The sequence below is a fragment of the Thunnus albacares genome, chromosome 5, assembly GCF_914725855.1.
Source record: "Thunnus albacares chromosome 5, fThuAlb1.1, whole genome shotgun sequence".
Classification (NCBI taxonomy): domain Eukaryota; kingdom Metazoa; phylum Chordata; class Actinopteri; order Scombriformes; family Scombridae; genus Thunnus; species Thunnus albacares.
Genome location: NC_058110.1, coordinates 27,302,813 through 27,319,031, shown reverse-complemented (window position 1 = coordinate 27,319,031; position 16,219 = coordinate 27,302,813). Strand labels below are relative to the sequence as shown.

Genomic DNA, 16,219 nt, shown 5'->3' with positions numbered 1-16,219 from the left:
GATTAACATTGAAATAGGTTTTTCTTGTCATAATCATTCCCCCCGTCCAGTCACTAATCTGGGTGTTAGGTTTGACCCTCACCTGACTTTTGATGACCATGTAAGACATCTATGCAAAACCACTTTCTACCATTTCAAAAACATCTCTAAAGCAGAGAAGCAGAGAAATTTGTCCATGCATTTATCTCCTCAAGACTGGACTACTGCTCTTCACAGGGATCCCTGGCAGGAACATCCAACTCCTGATGAGAGTGCGAAAACACAAACATATAAACACCAATTCTGTTTTCATTGTCCTGGCTCCCTGTCTCATTCAGGGTTGACTACAAATGGACATATGAGTCCCTATCTAAGGAACTGCTCATACCACAATCCTCCGCACCCTCAGATCTGCCAGGGGCTTGCTCAGCTGGGTCCCCAGTACCAAGCTCATCACAATGGGGGATTGAGCTTTCTGCTCTGCTGCACCACGCTTGGAGTGGATGTGTGAGGCCGGAGAGCAGGAGTTGCTCAGTGGCATCCCCTGGCCAGAGAATAATAATAATAATAATAATAATAATAATAATAATAATAATAATAATAATAATAATAATAATAATAATACTGAGAAGAAGACAAATGAAGTGGGATGACATTTAAACAAGCCAGAAGTAATTTTTGTTAGCTGCTGTTAGCTGTTGAAGCTAAAACTGTCTCAATCAGCATATATTTGAAAATGAGCATGGGCGATTTCACAGATTCACACGCAAGGGTGGAGGCTGGGGGAGGTGGGTGTTAACATTCTACCATTTATATAAACTTCGACAGTCGACACTGCGTCAGCAGTGGCCCTGTCTTTTCAAGGCTATATTTCTTTCTCTATATTAAAGGACCAGTGTGTAAGATTTAGTGGTAGAAACATGGCGGGGCAACATGGTGGTCTCCGTGGAGGAGGATCCGCTCCCTATGTAGATATAGAGGGCTCATTCTAAGCTAACGAAAACACAACAATTCTTATTTTCATGAAATTATACACTAATTAAAACATACTTATGAACATTATATTCAATTTCTGCCAAGTCCGTTCTGCTAGATGCCACTAAATTCTACAGACTGCTCCTTTAAGTAAGTTTATCTACTGTTTATTCTTCCATTGTGTGGCTGTGCTGAGTATCATACTGTGCCAGCTGCCTGTAAGCCTGAGTCAAGTGTATCTTCTTCTTTGGCAACAGATCAGAAAATACTGCTGAAAAATGTTCCCCCTTCCACCTCCCTCCCAGTTATGTACTGGTCTCTTTTTAGATGGCGGTGGAATTCCCTGTCCGGTCTCAAGTGACTCAGACTACTTCATCATTGTGTAGTGCTGCATTCACACATGCATGTGTGTGAGTGTGTATGAATTTATATCTTGTAATGCATGAAGTAAATATTATGGAAATTCTGCTACACATCAGGGCTATAAAGGACTCATACATTATACAGTTTATAAATTACAGATTACTCAGGTGCACCTGTTCATAGCATGTGGGCATCTTACATCCACTATTAAAGGACAGGTTCATAATTTTTCAAGTGAGTCTTAAAACAATAGTCATTGAAATAGGTTTTTGTTGCTGTAATCAGAAGGTCCCTTCATAATGCACTTACAATTTAAAATCCACAAGCCTCTCTCTGTGTGCAAAAATGTATTTTAAAGTTTATCTGAAGTGCATTTGAAGGGGATCTTTTAATAGCCAGTATGAACAGGAGGAATGATTACAGCAAGGTAATGATGCTCAGGAATGATGAGGGGGACTGACTGAGCCAACAGAAAACGCTGCAGTTTACCTGATGATGGCGCTCGGTTAAAGGTCAGCAGATCACAAAGGTTATTACAAATCATTCTGAGCGAGACGTGTATATCTATCATATTTCATAGCAATCCATCCTATAATTGCTAAGATATTTTACTCAAAACCAAAAATGTCAAACTCATGGTGGAATTAGTGGAGAAATCAGGGGATCACCAAAGTCATTAGGTTTCATCTCCTAGGAACCATGAAAACATGGTTTATGGTCACTAAACCCACCCCCACATCAAAACAGGGTCAGCAGTGAGAACGAGCAAATTGAACAGAGAACAAAATATGAGGGCTTATGAACAAAGGAGGAAAAGACACATAAAAGCAGAGAAACGCTCCAAGAATGAAAATCAGCTATTTTACACAATAATTAGAAGACAAATGATTACACGATTATTGCTTTGGTTGGAAGTTTCTGCTCTATGTTGTACATGCTTCGCTCTTAGTTTACCCTACTACTTCTACCCACCTGAGAAAGATCATTGCACTCACTGCCCAATGGGGAGGTAGTTACCCCCTATAAAGCTCCAGTGCACTCGCCGCTCATCTCCTTTTGAAATTCAGCCACCTTTGAGAATGCATCATCTGCAAACTTCAAACATGTCTGTTAGCAAGTCCTGCGTCTCGTGTGTCTTTCCTATGCTACCAGCGGATTCACACAAATCCTGCTTCTGCTGCCTGGGTTGGCAGCACTAGGCTGAGGCCAACTCCTGCTCCACCTTTCTCACACTCACCTGGGAGGAAGGCGAGCAGCGATGCAAGTTCACTGAGTCAATCCGCTCCCTCCACGCTAGTCTGGTGCCTGCAGAGAGTGCGATGCCTCGGTCCAAGCTGTGGGACGAGTACGATGAGGAGGACAATCATCACATCTTCATGGAGGAAGACTCAACACCCAACTGTTGCCCATAGGCTGAGCACACTTCGGCTAATGGTTAGGCTACTGTCACTCAAGTTGTGTCAATAGCTACACTAGCTGGTTAGCCTGTAAAAGTAATGAAAGACCAAAGGATTGTCTTATCATTTTAATATACAAATATAAAATGAGATCATTACATTTTCTCTGTAACTCTGTGTTTGCCTTTGGACAGACATGTTCTTTTGTTATTGTTGAGAGGCCCACTGGCCTTCTCCATTGTGTTTCATCCTCAAGAAGGTAAATCTTTGTGTCTTGGGGTAAACAAGATATGTTAAGGGGTCAAAGGCCACCTATGGCTTTGGGATCTTCCCTTTCTGTGTCTTTAGGAGATGTGGCTCTTATCTAACATACTTGTGCATGTAAATGTATCTCGTGGCTGTTTGCCATTGACAATTTCAACGACAAGCCCTTACCATATCATGACCTGCTACCACTGCTATCTGGCTCAGCACTAGCTAGCAACAAAGCAAAGGGGTATGAAGCGAAGGATGCGGCAATGTCTTTGCCAGCCTTAGCTGCTTCCCAGCTCTTTCTGCTGGGCCGCCCTGTGTGTTCCCTCCCAAGATGGGAGGGTCACCTGGTATGGGTGCAGCTCTGAGGCCCTCTCTCTGCCTGGCTGGACAGGACTCTGCAGAGGGACTACACATTACAATTCTGCAGCCAACCCTTCTTGGTGCCCAAGAAATTGGGGGGCATGAGACCCATACTGGACCTGTGTGTTCTGAACAGCCACATTGCGCAGAGACTTTTTCACATGCTGACGGTCAGACAGCTTTTGGAGTGCATCCGGCCAGGCAAGTGGATGACATCTATAAACCTGACCGATGCGTACTTCCACGTCCCTATACTGCTACACTATAAGAAGTACCTGCACTTCGTGATGGGTGGACGGAGCTTCTAATACTGCTGCCTCCTGTTCAGATACAGGCACTGGCACTGCTCAGGGAAAAAGGCATGAGAATCTTGACCTACATAGATAACTGGCTGATTCTCACCTGGCTGCCACCTTAAAGGGGCGCAGCCAGGGTTTTTCCCTCATCACGTCCAGGTCTTCATGGACGCCTCCCTGGCTGGTTGGGACAGAACCCTCGGCCAGGACAGTGTGGGAGGCAGATGGTAGACTCCCCCTGCCACATCGACCCGCTGGAGCTCACAGCAGTCCAGATGGTTTTGCAACCCTATCTCGCATCTGAGTGGGAAGCACATCATGGTGAGGTCAGACAACACCACATTGGTGGCCTACCTCAACAGACAGGGGGGAGCAGCTGCTCCACAGGGTCCAGATACAGCATCTATTTGTGGTAGTTGTGGTACCACAGAGTCCGGGTGCCAGGTAGTTCCCAGACCTGGTGCATGTGCCTCATCCACCTCCAGGGCTTACACAGCTCGATGTGGGGTGTTTGCGGACTGGTGTGAGGCCAGGATCGCTATGTATGTGGCTCCTGCTGGGTATCTCAGATTTTCTGCAGGGCCCTTGTGTCCTCTGTGGTGCTTCTCAGGGGTGTCTCAGTGAGGGACATCTGTTTGGCCGCTTCTTGGTCCTCTACTTTGACCTTTGTGGAGTCATATCTCAGGGATAAGACCGCTGGTTCTGTGTCTCACTCAGTGCTTGGTGCATTGTCTGGGGGGACCTCGTTTGGAGCACGCTAAGGTGTTTTTTGATAACATCCAGCTTATTGCGGGCTTTTTGCAGTCTGGTGCGAGACCCTCAAGCAGGCGGTGCCTGACCACTGGATTGCTGTTGTTTCTTGGTTGTGGTTGGGTTTGGACTAGTGTTGGTTCAGGTCAAGCTTGGAGTACATCTCATCCCTAAGGGCCTCCTTAGGTTTTAACAGATAGCAAAGCCCATTAGTGGGTGGAGCATGTATGACATAGGAACAGTTGTTACCTGGATGTAACTCCAGTTCTATGAGTACTTGTGTAGCCCTCTAACCACAAGCCCAGCTGGCCCCAGTTGTTTGTTCCTGAGTTTCAAAGGGAGATGAGCAGTGAGTGCACTGGAGCTTTAAAGGGGGACGATGCTGGGCAGTAGCTACCTGATTGGGCTGTGAGTGCAAAGATTTTTCTCAGGTGCCGAGGCAGAGGCTCGTAGGGTAAACCCATAGCGAAGCCCGTTAGAGAGCTACACATGTAGTCTTACTTGTAAAAAACATGTTTTTTACATTTACAATAAGCTGACCTTGTTTTGATTCCGTAGCCATCTCCTAAGCTACACTGAGCCACAACCTAATATACATGTTGGAGGACTTTATAACCTTGCAAATGTTGAACTTATGCAACAAGAGCAACCGGATAAAGTCAGCATCACTCTGATTATAGAACGTATGTGGGTGATGGTGTACTGACAACGAGTGCAGATTGGGCAGCTCTTGTACGATCTACCCATCATGTCTCACTGGAAACTGGGGAAAGTGAGAACAACTTGAATGCGGCTTGTTTGAGTGGAGCGTGATATGTCAGTGATAATAGAGGATCACAAGCTTCAGACAGAGTTACAGGATTAGACACCGGCTCCGGAGCTCAAACTTCCCACTGCACATTGTGCAGGACTCTTGTGTCTGTGAGAATATGAGAATGTCACATTTATAAAACAAGACAGATAGAGAGGCTTCAGTTTCACTTGCAGGCGACAAGCCTGGGATGCGTGCCTGAAACTTGTTTGCAGAGTGTCCAGCAGTCAGCGTGAGCATGATAAGTTTCATAAGGGTCACGACTAAATGAGGCCAGCAATGTGACATACAGTCACCACTCTGTAACAAGTGAACAAGATCATCAACTCAAACAAGGTAACCAGCAGGTAACTGGAATTATACTACAATATAATTTCAAGTGAAAAGGTCAGATATTAAACCATCAAGAGACATACTGGGGTCAAATCTGTCCCCCAAAAATGCCAGACTATAAAAACATGATTCATTTAATTACACTTTTACGGAAATTACACATACACAAATCTCAAAAAGGTGAAGACATGGAAGACATCGAGCAACCAAACATCACAAGTCTTTGTAGCTCAATATTTAAAAATAAGATTTATCTTTTACTTGTTATTCTTTATATTTCTCTTATTTCATTACTATAATTTTGTCATGTTTGCTAACGTGCTCATAGTACCGATGCTAACATCCTGATGTTTAGCAGGTATAATGTTTAGCATATTAACCATCTTAGTTTAGTGTGTTAGCATGTTAAATTAACAACATTTACATGCATTGTCAACAGGAATCAACAAGTTAAATAGTTAACGGTGACAACTTGAAGAAAATAAGACTAAATGTTGTGTGATTAACAGTCCAAAACCAAAGATATTCAGTTTACAATCATGTATAAAAAAGAAAAGCATTAAATATTCACATTTGAGAAGCCGGATTCTTTTGGTATTCTAAATTGTAAAAAATAACAAAAACAATTATTAGATTATCAAAATAGTTGCAGATTAAGTTTCTGTTGAGACTACTCAGTGCAGCTCTGAAAATGTCCTGATATTGTGAGGTTTTTTTGCCATCCATAAACAATGTCAATGTTTTCTGGTTCCTGCTATAATTTCAGACTCATCAACCAACAAAATAACAGAACGTACAGTTCTCTCTGAGGGATAAAGGAAATATACACCCTAATCATTCCATATTTAGAACTGTACTTTAATCAAGCCAAATAACACGATGAGAAGAAGTTTGCCTTGTGACTGACAAGAAGCTATTTTCTTTGCTCCAGTAGACTGGACTGATAGTACTAGTACTCCCACTGGCAGTGTCTTCTGCCTGTACTGGGCACTCGGTCTGGAACAGGTTGTACTAAAGCTATTCAGTTTCATTTTATGTTGCTGGTTGGCAGGAGTGTAAATATGGATTTGGCATTGCATGTCTAGCCAAAAAGGGGAAAAGGTTTTTAATTAATGATGCTTTATCACTGATCAATAGCAACAACAAAATGATTTCAGAAGAACACTGTTTAGTCTAGCATCTTGATACATTGATCGACCCCCACTGCATTTTCATTAGAGACCTCCAACTTAGGATGAAACGGTATAATAAGGACATTGAAACTAGTAGTAGAAAGTCATTGAGTTCATTAACTCAAGTTCTGCACTCAAGTCGAATTTTGGGGTACTTGTACCTACATATTACCATTTTACGCTACTTTATACTCCTACTCCGCTACATTTTAGAGACAAATACTATACACTTTACCATTAATTCAACAGGTATAAAGTTCTTCTCATGTTCAGATTTTCTCACAAAACATAGACTCATGAAATATGATTCATTGTTATAGATTTAACTACCCAACAGTGTATAAAGCAGTTAACATGAGCTTCACCATTGAAATGATGCAAATATTAATGTAGCAAAAATAACTATCCAATAATATAGTAATACAACATTTACAGCAGCCATTTGGCATGATGAGTGCTTTAACTTTAAAATACTTTAAGTACATTTTATTGCTGTTTCTGTTCTTTTACATAACAAAAAGTTTGAAAGCAGGACTTTTATATGTGAAATTGCAAAACATAACATACCCTCCTCTGAGTTCCTTAAATGTTTTAACACATAAGCCCACTCAGCACTCAAATTCTCAATATCTTAAAATTTTACATTCATATTCATATATTTACATTGGATTCAGAAAACATTCAGACCCCTTCACTTTTTGCACACTTTATGTTGTAGATTTATTTTTTGTCATTATGACCCATAATGACAAAGAGAAAACATGCTTTTAGAATTTTTTTTGCAAATCTATTAAATATTAAAAACTGAAATCTCTCATTTTACAAAAGTATTCAGACCCTTTGCTGTGGTACAGTAAGTCGAGGCCATGTGCATCCTGTTTGCTTTAATTATCCTTGAGATGGGTCTTGGAGATTGGAGTCCACCTGTGGTAAATTGAATTGATTGGACACAGTTTAGAAATGTACACACAAAAACCAAGCCAGTAGTCCAAGGAACTCTCTGCAGACCTCCGTGATAAAACTGTGGTTACAGAATATATTCATATTCGTATTGTTTTCTATATTTAGTCAATGTTTTTGTATTTCTATGATGTGTTCACATGCTTTGTGTTTTTATCCTGTTTTCCTGCTGCACAACCAAATTACCCTTTGTGGACAAACTGAGTCATTGATTAAAGGCCTCGCCTATGTCTGCCAAGATGCCAGCAGACTGGATGAAATACATTTCTGCCCGTTTCTCCATGTTGAGATACTCAAAAAATAATCTAAAAATATTCCCAGGATGGATTCCAGAGATGAACACCCACTGACTGTATATAGAAATCAGAGAACATCTTCAGAGCTATTTATATCACTGGCTCCATGACAGCTGGAGTCCTTCTCCCATATTCAATTGGCTGCATCAGATCTTACTGGCATTTTCTCACAGGTATGACCCAGGTGTGGGCTCGGCTGAGTGCCAAATAGCATCACTGGGTTCGGTTTTTATAGAGGAAGATCTGACATTTAAGCCTCATCCATGACAAGTTCAAAAGTTCAAAACTAAAACAAGCTCCTGTATGTCATACAGTAAACTCTCTGTATAGTAACAGATATAGAGCACATCTGAGCGGAAGTGGTTCCTCGATAGACCTGAGGAACCCGTATATAGGCTATAGAGGTTGCACGTACTCTGAAGAATCATATCTCATCCTTACAGATGGTGACAGGGCAGCACAGTGTCTGTCTGAACACTTCCAATAATAGCCACAACAAAAATAGACAGTCATCACATGAAATCAATAATGCCACTTAGATATGACAGTGCGCTGGCAGGCGGCCCTCACACTGGAGTTATCCTGACACTAGTGCCTCTGAGCCTCTACTCCTGCAGCCTTCACCTGGGGCGTTTCCTGAACATAACATAAAAGTTAATGGAAATGTTTGTAGTTTGTGCATGAAAAGCTCCCACATTAAAAATGTTTGATAACCAGAGGAGCTGCGTAAATCAAAATGAGATAATCCAATGAAAGGTATTGAGTTTCAAGAGTTCTAGGAGGTTGAGATAGCGGTTATGTCAGAGCAGAGTTTAGGCCGCACCACAAGTAAAAAAAACTAGCCAGTACTGCCATCCAGAGGCCAAACAACGACACAGCTAACATCTTTACACAGCTGCTTCCTTGTTCTGGGTTAACGTCCTGAAGATTAACTTTACTCAAAGACATGTTTATTGTAAAATATAAGAGTCTGACACCTAATTCATTGATTATTATCTCTGATATTGCATCTGTTTTTTCTCCCTTTTATAATTTCTATTTTCTTCTCTTTTTTCCCTTCATGGTTTTCTATTAAAATGTTTATCATTTATTCTTCATTAGTATACTTTACTTTTTTTTAAAATGATTTTCTCAAGCATTTCTAGTGTGTTTCTCCAGTGTATTTCTTTATTTTACACGTGTGCCATCATTAATTAGTGTATGAACTGTAGTTTCCACACTGTATCTTAATACAAAGTAGAACGTATCACTTATTGGTGTTCATGAAAGATCCTTGATCATATATATTTATGGGCTGAGTGTGCAGTCACTATAACAAATACTTGTGCTTTACTTGTGTACACAGCTATAAAGTCTACATTTACAAAGCTTATGCGTTTTGTTGACATTGTCTGAAAGGTAATAATTCTGCTACTATGTTTATTGTTGAAGTCATAGTGGGTGTACTGGAGTGCATTAAGCTGAAGTGCTCCTAATATTTTGCCCACCTGGGATGGACAAGAGGTAGAATTATCACCTCTCTGACAATATCAACAAAAACTAAAAATGTATAAGCTTCATAAAAGTAGAACTTATGGCAGAGCTGTTGTATTGGATTGCACAGGTGTTTTTTTTTTTAATAAAGTGCTTGTGAGAATAAATTTCTATGTTCATGCAATATTCAACTGTCAACTAAATCACTTATATAAAATGTGCACATCAATTACAAGACAAAAAACAAATTCATAACAGGTGACATGTTGACAACTCCCACTATAGTCATGTTTGTTTGTTCTTATAAATGAAGACAAACATCACACAAACACATTAAAACACATGATTTTCACACTTTAAGTCTTGTTGACCCCTTTTCAGAAGAAAAAACAAAACTAACAGATTATATAGGCTGTATCTACAGGACTAACTTAAATTAGCACATCAGTACGCTTACAAGCATCTGTACCGCTGACTAAACAGGACCAAAGCAACATAAGCCGATACTGTATGCTGCGCCTATGTACCGATTGTAACCTGCACTTCCAAAAACTACTTCCGTGCCTCGATCCAAAAAGGTGTCAACACGCAAAATTATTTCAAAACTTTTAATATAAACAAGCAAGCCATGTTCAACTGATGCCATTTGTTGTAGTGACCGGGGAAATGCGAGATAATACAGAACAAATAGAGGTGCATGTGTATTTGCCACTTAACTGTTGTTATTCTCTGCAAGACACAGTGCCAGGTGACTAAAAATGAGGGGGCGGGGAGATTTTAGATACAGTTGCAAATTTAAAACTTAAAAAAGTGGTCGGCACCTATTAAGAACACATTTAAAAAGAAGTAAATAAAATACAGCAGGCTCAGATAAAGCTTCTATTTGGATGTACAATGTGAGCCAATTATGGGTTATAACCCGACCATGGGAGGGTATTGGGCGTTCTAAAACTGGGACTGAGATGGTTGGTGGGCCTTGCCTCGGGTCTGCAGGAGAAACGGAACAAAGCAAGAGTTAAAAACAACAAAGAAAACGTGCACAGGTGAGTGATGAAGAGCTGAGGCAGACTGGTGGTGGAGCAGAGACCACTTACTTCTGATTCAAGACCGTATTTATACCCCACACAAACGGAGCAGCGCTATCATCAGCCTCTGCAAGACAAAAAAAAAACTCTGTTACCTTTACAGACACTGCAGTGGAAATCAGTGTGTTCAAATTACATCATGGAAGACAAATGTTAAATATTGCGAGGATATCGCTTTGGATACTTTGCTTTAGTACGGTAAATATGAAGCTACGGCCAGCAGCCAGTTAGCTTAGCTTAGCATAAAGACTGGCAACAGCTGACCTGGCTCTGTCTAAAGTTAATTCATGTTTCAGGTGTCTTCCTCATTGAAAGATATTTCCATTTTGATATACAGTATTTTTGGAATTTTGCGATTTCATCCTCATCATGTCTATTTTGTCTAATATTTAAAGAAATACTTTAACATTTTGGGAAATGCGCTTGTTTGCTTTCTTGCTGAGAGTTAAGAGTTAAAAGAGAAGATCGATATCACTCTCATGTCAGTAAGTTTAATATGAATCCAACGCCGGCAGCCGGTTTTCTTAGCATAAAGACTGGAAACAAGTGGAAAACCGCTTGTCTACAAGTAACAAAACACACCTACCAGCACCTCTGAAGCTCACTAATCAAACACATTATATTTTGTTAAAGCATGAAGCAGGAGAAAAAAGAAAATCAAATCAACACATCATCATTTTACAGGAAGTTATGTGCTGGAACAAAATCTCCGTGACTTTCTGAGTTTCTACTTGTTGCCTGACAAAAGTCAAAGACTCCAGGGAGTCACTGAACCTGACCAAGAAACAGTCATGCAACACAAGCCAGTTTAAAACCACAACTTGTAGTTTTTTTCCTTTTGGTATTTGACAAGATGAAACAAATGAGATAGAACATGTAAATTTGTGAACTTTAGAGGTGCTGCTAGGTCGGAAAAAAAAGAAGCATTTAGACTGATTGCAGGACTATTCAGCCCACAAGCAGACAGTATTTTCATTACTTTTACCCCAACATCCTGTTTCAACTTTTAAAAAACATTGCAAAACATGCCGATACTTAGTGCCAGTAAGCACATTCAAGTGTTTGTGTACAGAATCTTCAAATATTCAGTGGATGAACATTTGACAATCTGTGCTGGAAAAAAAAAAACTGTTTAATAAATCTGAATACTGAAATGCAACTACAACTTATTTCATTTAAAAGCTTGAACTACCTTCACACTTTTCCTGTTGAAGTTGAAGTTTATAATCTCACCTTTGTCCCAGTCCTCAGTCATGTCCGGGTTGACCCAGGTGCTGACTGGGACCTGCCTGAGTCCATTTGTGCTTTGACCTATAAAAACAGAGCATAACCCAACTCAAGAAACACAGATCATCATTTATAATCTGCGAGGTAAACAAAGGCAATCCGGTGATAATCTCACCGTGCTCAGTGTCCACAGATATTCTGTCCTCGCAGGTTTCAGTGTGGTGTGTCAGCTCGTGCTTGGGGACCAGGTGGCGAGCGTTGAAAGGGCAAGTTTTCAGCTCACTGGCCAGTTTTGGATGATTCTACGTCAGCGAGACACAAAGTCAACATTTAAACTGACAGTCAGTCGAGCCAAGAGGGTGATTATATTCAGAGGGTTTCTAAAAAAAAAAAAAAAAAAAAAAAATCAGAACCAAGTCGTCCTTTTGTCCTGTTACAACACACCAAGATATCTGTCAGAAAGGAGCTTAGCAGTGGGTGAAAGAATCTGGACAGTGAGCAGTTACTGCTGCGACTGTCACCCAGCGACGTTTGTTTTCTGTGGCTACATCAGATCCGACTAACAACCAGAAACATATATAACACAATCAAGACAGCAAATTTAGAAACTATCATCAAACCTTTAATCAAACTTGGAAGCTGATGTTGCTCCAAGACAGTTTTCAATTGCCTGGAAATTATGTTTTTGGAAAAAGATGGTTCTTATATTCACACAACAGCAGATATTCTTTTTGAATAGAGAGTCTAGGTGTTAAGTTATGGATTGTGCTATGTTGCCATGGTAGCCAGTTTCTTCAAGTCTGTTTAGTGTCTTTTAGAGTTTGTCAGCGTTTTGTAAACCCAGTTAGTTGTACTGGTGTTTGACAGCTCCGATAAAGTGTTTTGCAGGACATATTTCTGACAAGTGAGAACAAATCGATACCGTGTCTTTTCTGCACAATGGGGACCAAATCATCTGTAAAATCGTTGTGAATTGCCACTGTCACAGAAGGTCATGATGAAGAGCTCAAAACATCTGAAAACTGAGAGAAAATCATTCTGACTGCTTCAAGCGCCCGACAGGAGAGCGTGAGAGTAGGTGACGGTTATATAAGCTCCACAAATGTGAGCTTTACATTCAAGTTGAAGTGTTTCACTTTTAGGATATGAAAAGGCTTCAAGGTTGAAGACTCTTCTCCTTGGACACAGTATCAAGTCTTAGTTTCAAAACGTCTTTTTGAGTCAAAATAGACAAGAAGTCCTTGAGGTGTCTCAATAGTTACCGCAGGCAGCACACAGATTAATTTGTGAGCCTACTGACTGTGAATAAATGTATCTTAAAAAAAGAAAAATCAACACATTCAGTGATTTTGGGTCGATTTTTAATTATGGAGAATAAAGACATTTATTTTCATAAAAGCAGAAGAGGAACACTGGTTTCTTCTTATGAAGTCCTCGGAAACATTTCTACATTTCCATGACAACTGAGCAAACTTCAGTTACTGAGGAAGATCAGGTGATATGACTGAAAGCTTCAAAAACAGCTACTAAATGGACTTTATGGTGATTGTTTTGAGTATTTACAAGGTCAAGAATCAACTTTCAATCTCAACATGACAAACAGCTATGAACAGCAATAATGACAAAGGCAGAAAATACACCAGACAGACAGTCAGCAGCCAGTTTATTAGATACAGCTAAATGAAAATAAACTTATTGCAGTGCTGCTGTGTTAGACGGCAATAGTTTTAGCTATGTGTAGTTAAACTTGCTACTGGACTGTATAAAAAGCACCGAAGTTTATTTTAACTAACTAACTTCTGACTAATTTTAACTAATTCATGATACTAGGGCTGCAACTAACACTTATTTTCATCAATTAATCTGTCACTGTTGTTATTGTCACCGTTTTCCAGAGCCTAACGTGACGTCTTAAAATGTCTTGTTTTGTCCACAACAGCCCACAAGCCAAAGATATTCAGTTTACTGTCATAGAAGACTAAAGAAACCAGAAAATAGTCACATTTGAGAAGCTGGAAACAGAGAATTTGGGAAAAAAAAGAAAAAGAAAAAGAAAAAAAGGCTCAAAACGATTGACCGATATCAAAATAGTTTGTGATTAATTTAATAGTTGGCACCTAATTGATTAATCAACTAATCGTCGCAGCTCTACATCAGTGTTTCTTCAATCCTGGTCCTGGGGCATCCCTGCCCTACATGTTTTAGATGATTCAAATGATCAGCGTGTCATCAAGCTCTGCAGAAGTCTGATAACAATCAATTCATTTGAATCAGGTGTGTTGGAGCAGGAAAACCTGCAGGGCAGAGGTGCCCCAGGACCAGGACTGAAAAGCACTGCTCTACATGTTACACACACGTCCCTACACTCCGATTCAATGTAATTCTAGCTTTTAATTTCACAATATTTTTCCATAACTTCTAGTGTAAGTTACAATAAACGGGCGCTCAACTCACCTTCCTGCACTTAATAAGATGGTAAGGGAAGCGGCAGGCCCGGATCTGGTGGTTCTTGTCAAAGGGGCACTGCAGAAGTTTGTCAGGGTCACAGTTCCCTTTTCCATCTTTAAAATTAGAGAACAACAAATAAATACATCCTGTCCATAATAACTTTTGTTGTTGAAAATGAGGAAGAATAACTTCAGTTTACCCATTTCCTCTGCCAACTGTGCTCGCTCAGCAGCAGCTGTGGTGCAAGGACTACTGGTGGTTCCAAATCTGATGGTGGTCGCCATCTCTAGTTGGGATTTAACGAGCGACACACCAGCTGGTCAACTGGGAATGTCAAAGATACAAATATGGTTGAAATGGAATGCAAAAAAAACAATATAGTGCATAAAATGTAGCAACAACTTATGACAGGTTGCTAGATGCACATACAGCATTTAAAAGATGCAGAGACACAACAATCCATCACATCATGTGTGTGCAGGATTAATTATAAACTCTGCAGGTAACATCACAGGTGTGTCACCTAAAAAAGGTGTTTGCGCGCTGATGTAGGCACCAGAAAAAAAACAAACACCTGAGCACATCAAATTTTAGTCCAACTTCGCCACAAAACTTTTTTTAAAAAAAAAATCTGTTTTAGCTTAGTATGTTGATGATCACATCATCTACTTATTTTCAGACGTTATTAGAGACTATGGATTAGAAAATAATCTAGAAACGTGTTTTGAGCACCCTGGCCTGAGAGAAAACTAATAAGAAATAAAGAAAACGAAACGATAGCCTAGAAGTTAAAACTAATCTTAAGATTTCGCAACAATTCATTAACTTCATGCATCTGGGGGCCAAACATCTTGTAATAAAACGTTGACGCCGCCGTCTTTGAATCAACTTCAAAATGTGAATTAAGAAGCACATTATTGTTTTGTTTTTTACTCCACAATGCAATCAACTTTTTTTAAGTTTCCAACACAGCATACGGTCCAGTTTCACCTGGATGGTATTAGGCCCAAAGGAACACGTTTATATTTAAATTTCAGCTACATTTTAAGGCGATTCACGGGTAACAAAAGGCACAATTTCTAACAACACTCCTCGAACTAATTATCAAAATGAAGCAGTCAAACATGCCCTAAAGTAGCACGTACAGGTAAAGTTGGCCTGCAGCCAAGTGTTTTTTTCCCCCACTTTTGGCCTGCAGCCAAGTTAGCTAGCAAAAATTTGGCAAGTCGCCTGAAAACAAAGTTAAGTAACATCTTCAAAAGACTACAGTTTGACAGCTCTGAAGTTTTTAACAAGTGCTTTAAATGCATTTTGTAAAAATGTAGTGTTATCACAAGAATTAGCGTTTTCATGGACCTTCGGTGCCCCGTCTGCTTGTTGCTCGTGACCAGCGAATGACCACTTCTTCTTCTGTGGTTCGATGGCGGCTGAAAACAAGCGTTTAAAGTGCGATACTTCTTCGTAGCTCCGCCCCCTCACCGTCTTCGCGCGAAATCACGTGACTCCCTGTTCGAACCACTGTTCTCTTTATACATCCATGGTTCGAACAACGAATTTCTCTCTCTATCTGCTTTTTCTTAATTAAAATCGGTGAAATAATAAGTATTGTTCAAGTTAGCCTTTATCTCACATTTCCCGTGTGAAAAAGTGTTTGATATAGGCAGGAAAAATATTCGTAATGTGAAACTGCAACTAGCTAAATAAGCTAATAATGATCTGTTCTAAATTACTGTTACTGCCTATATATATATAAAAGTTAAAAAAAAACAAAACAAAACTGCTGATGGAAATTAGCTTGTAGCTAAATCTAAATTCTCCTTGTATGACATTAATGTTTTTTGTACATTGTGGTACCTGACTCATGAATGTAGGCTAATAGACTAAAAAAAAACTCAACCAAAACAATAACATAGCTGCAACTAACAATTATTTTCATTATTGATTAGTCTGTTATTTGATAGTTAGTTAATTGTTTGGTCCATAAAAATGTCAGAAAATGGTGAAAAATGATGATTGCTGTTTCCAAAAGCCAGTGATGC

General features: G+C 39.9%; 1 protein-coding gene across 1 annotated transcript; it reads right to left on the bottom strand.

The window, feature by feature from the left end:
• Nucleotides 1-10,014: 10,014 nt before the first annotated feature.
• Nucleotides 10,015-15,644, bottom strand: zgc:56699 (uncharacterized protein LOC405758 homolog). The gene is made up of 7 exons (XM_044351687.1): nt 15,537-15,644; nt 14,380-14,504; nt 14,187-14,293; nt 11,908-12,034; nt 11,739-11,816; nt 10,515-10,572; nt 10,015-10,407 (listed from the first exon to the last, which is right to left on the bottom strand). The coding sequence occupies exons 2-7, from the start codon at nt 14,462-14,464 to the stop codon at nt 10,326-10,328; spliced, it is 537 nt and encodes a 178-aa protein (XP_044207622.1). The 5' UTR covers nt 14,465-14,504; nt 15,537-15,644; the 3' UTR covers nt 10,015-10,325.
• Nucleotides 15,645-16,219: the final 575 nt, after the last annotated feature.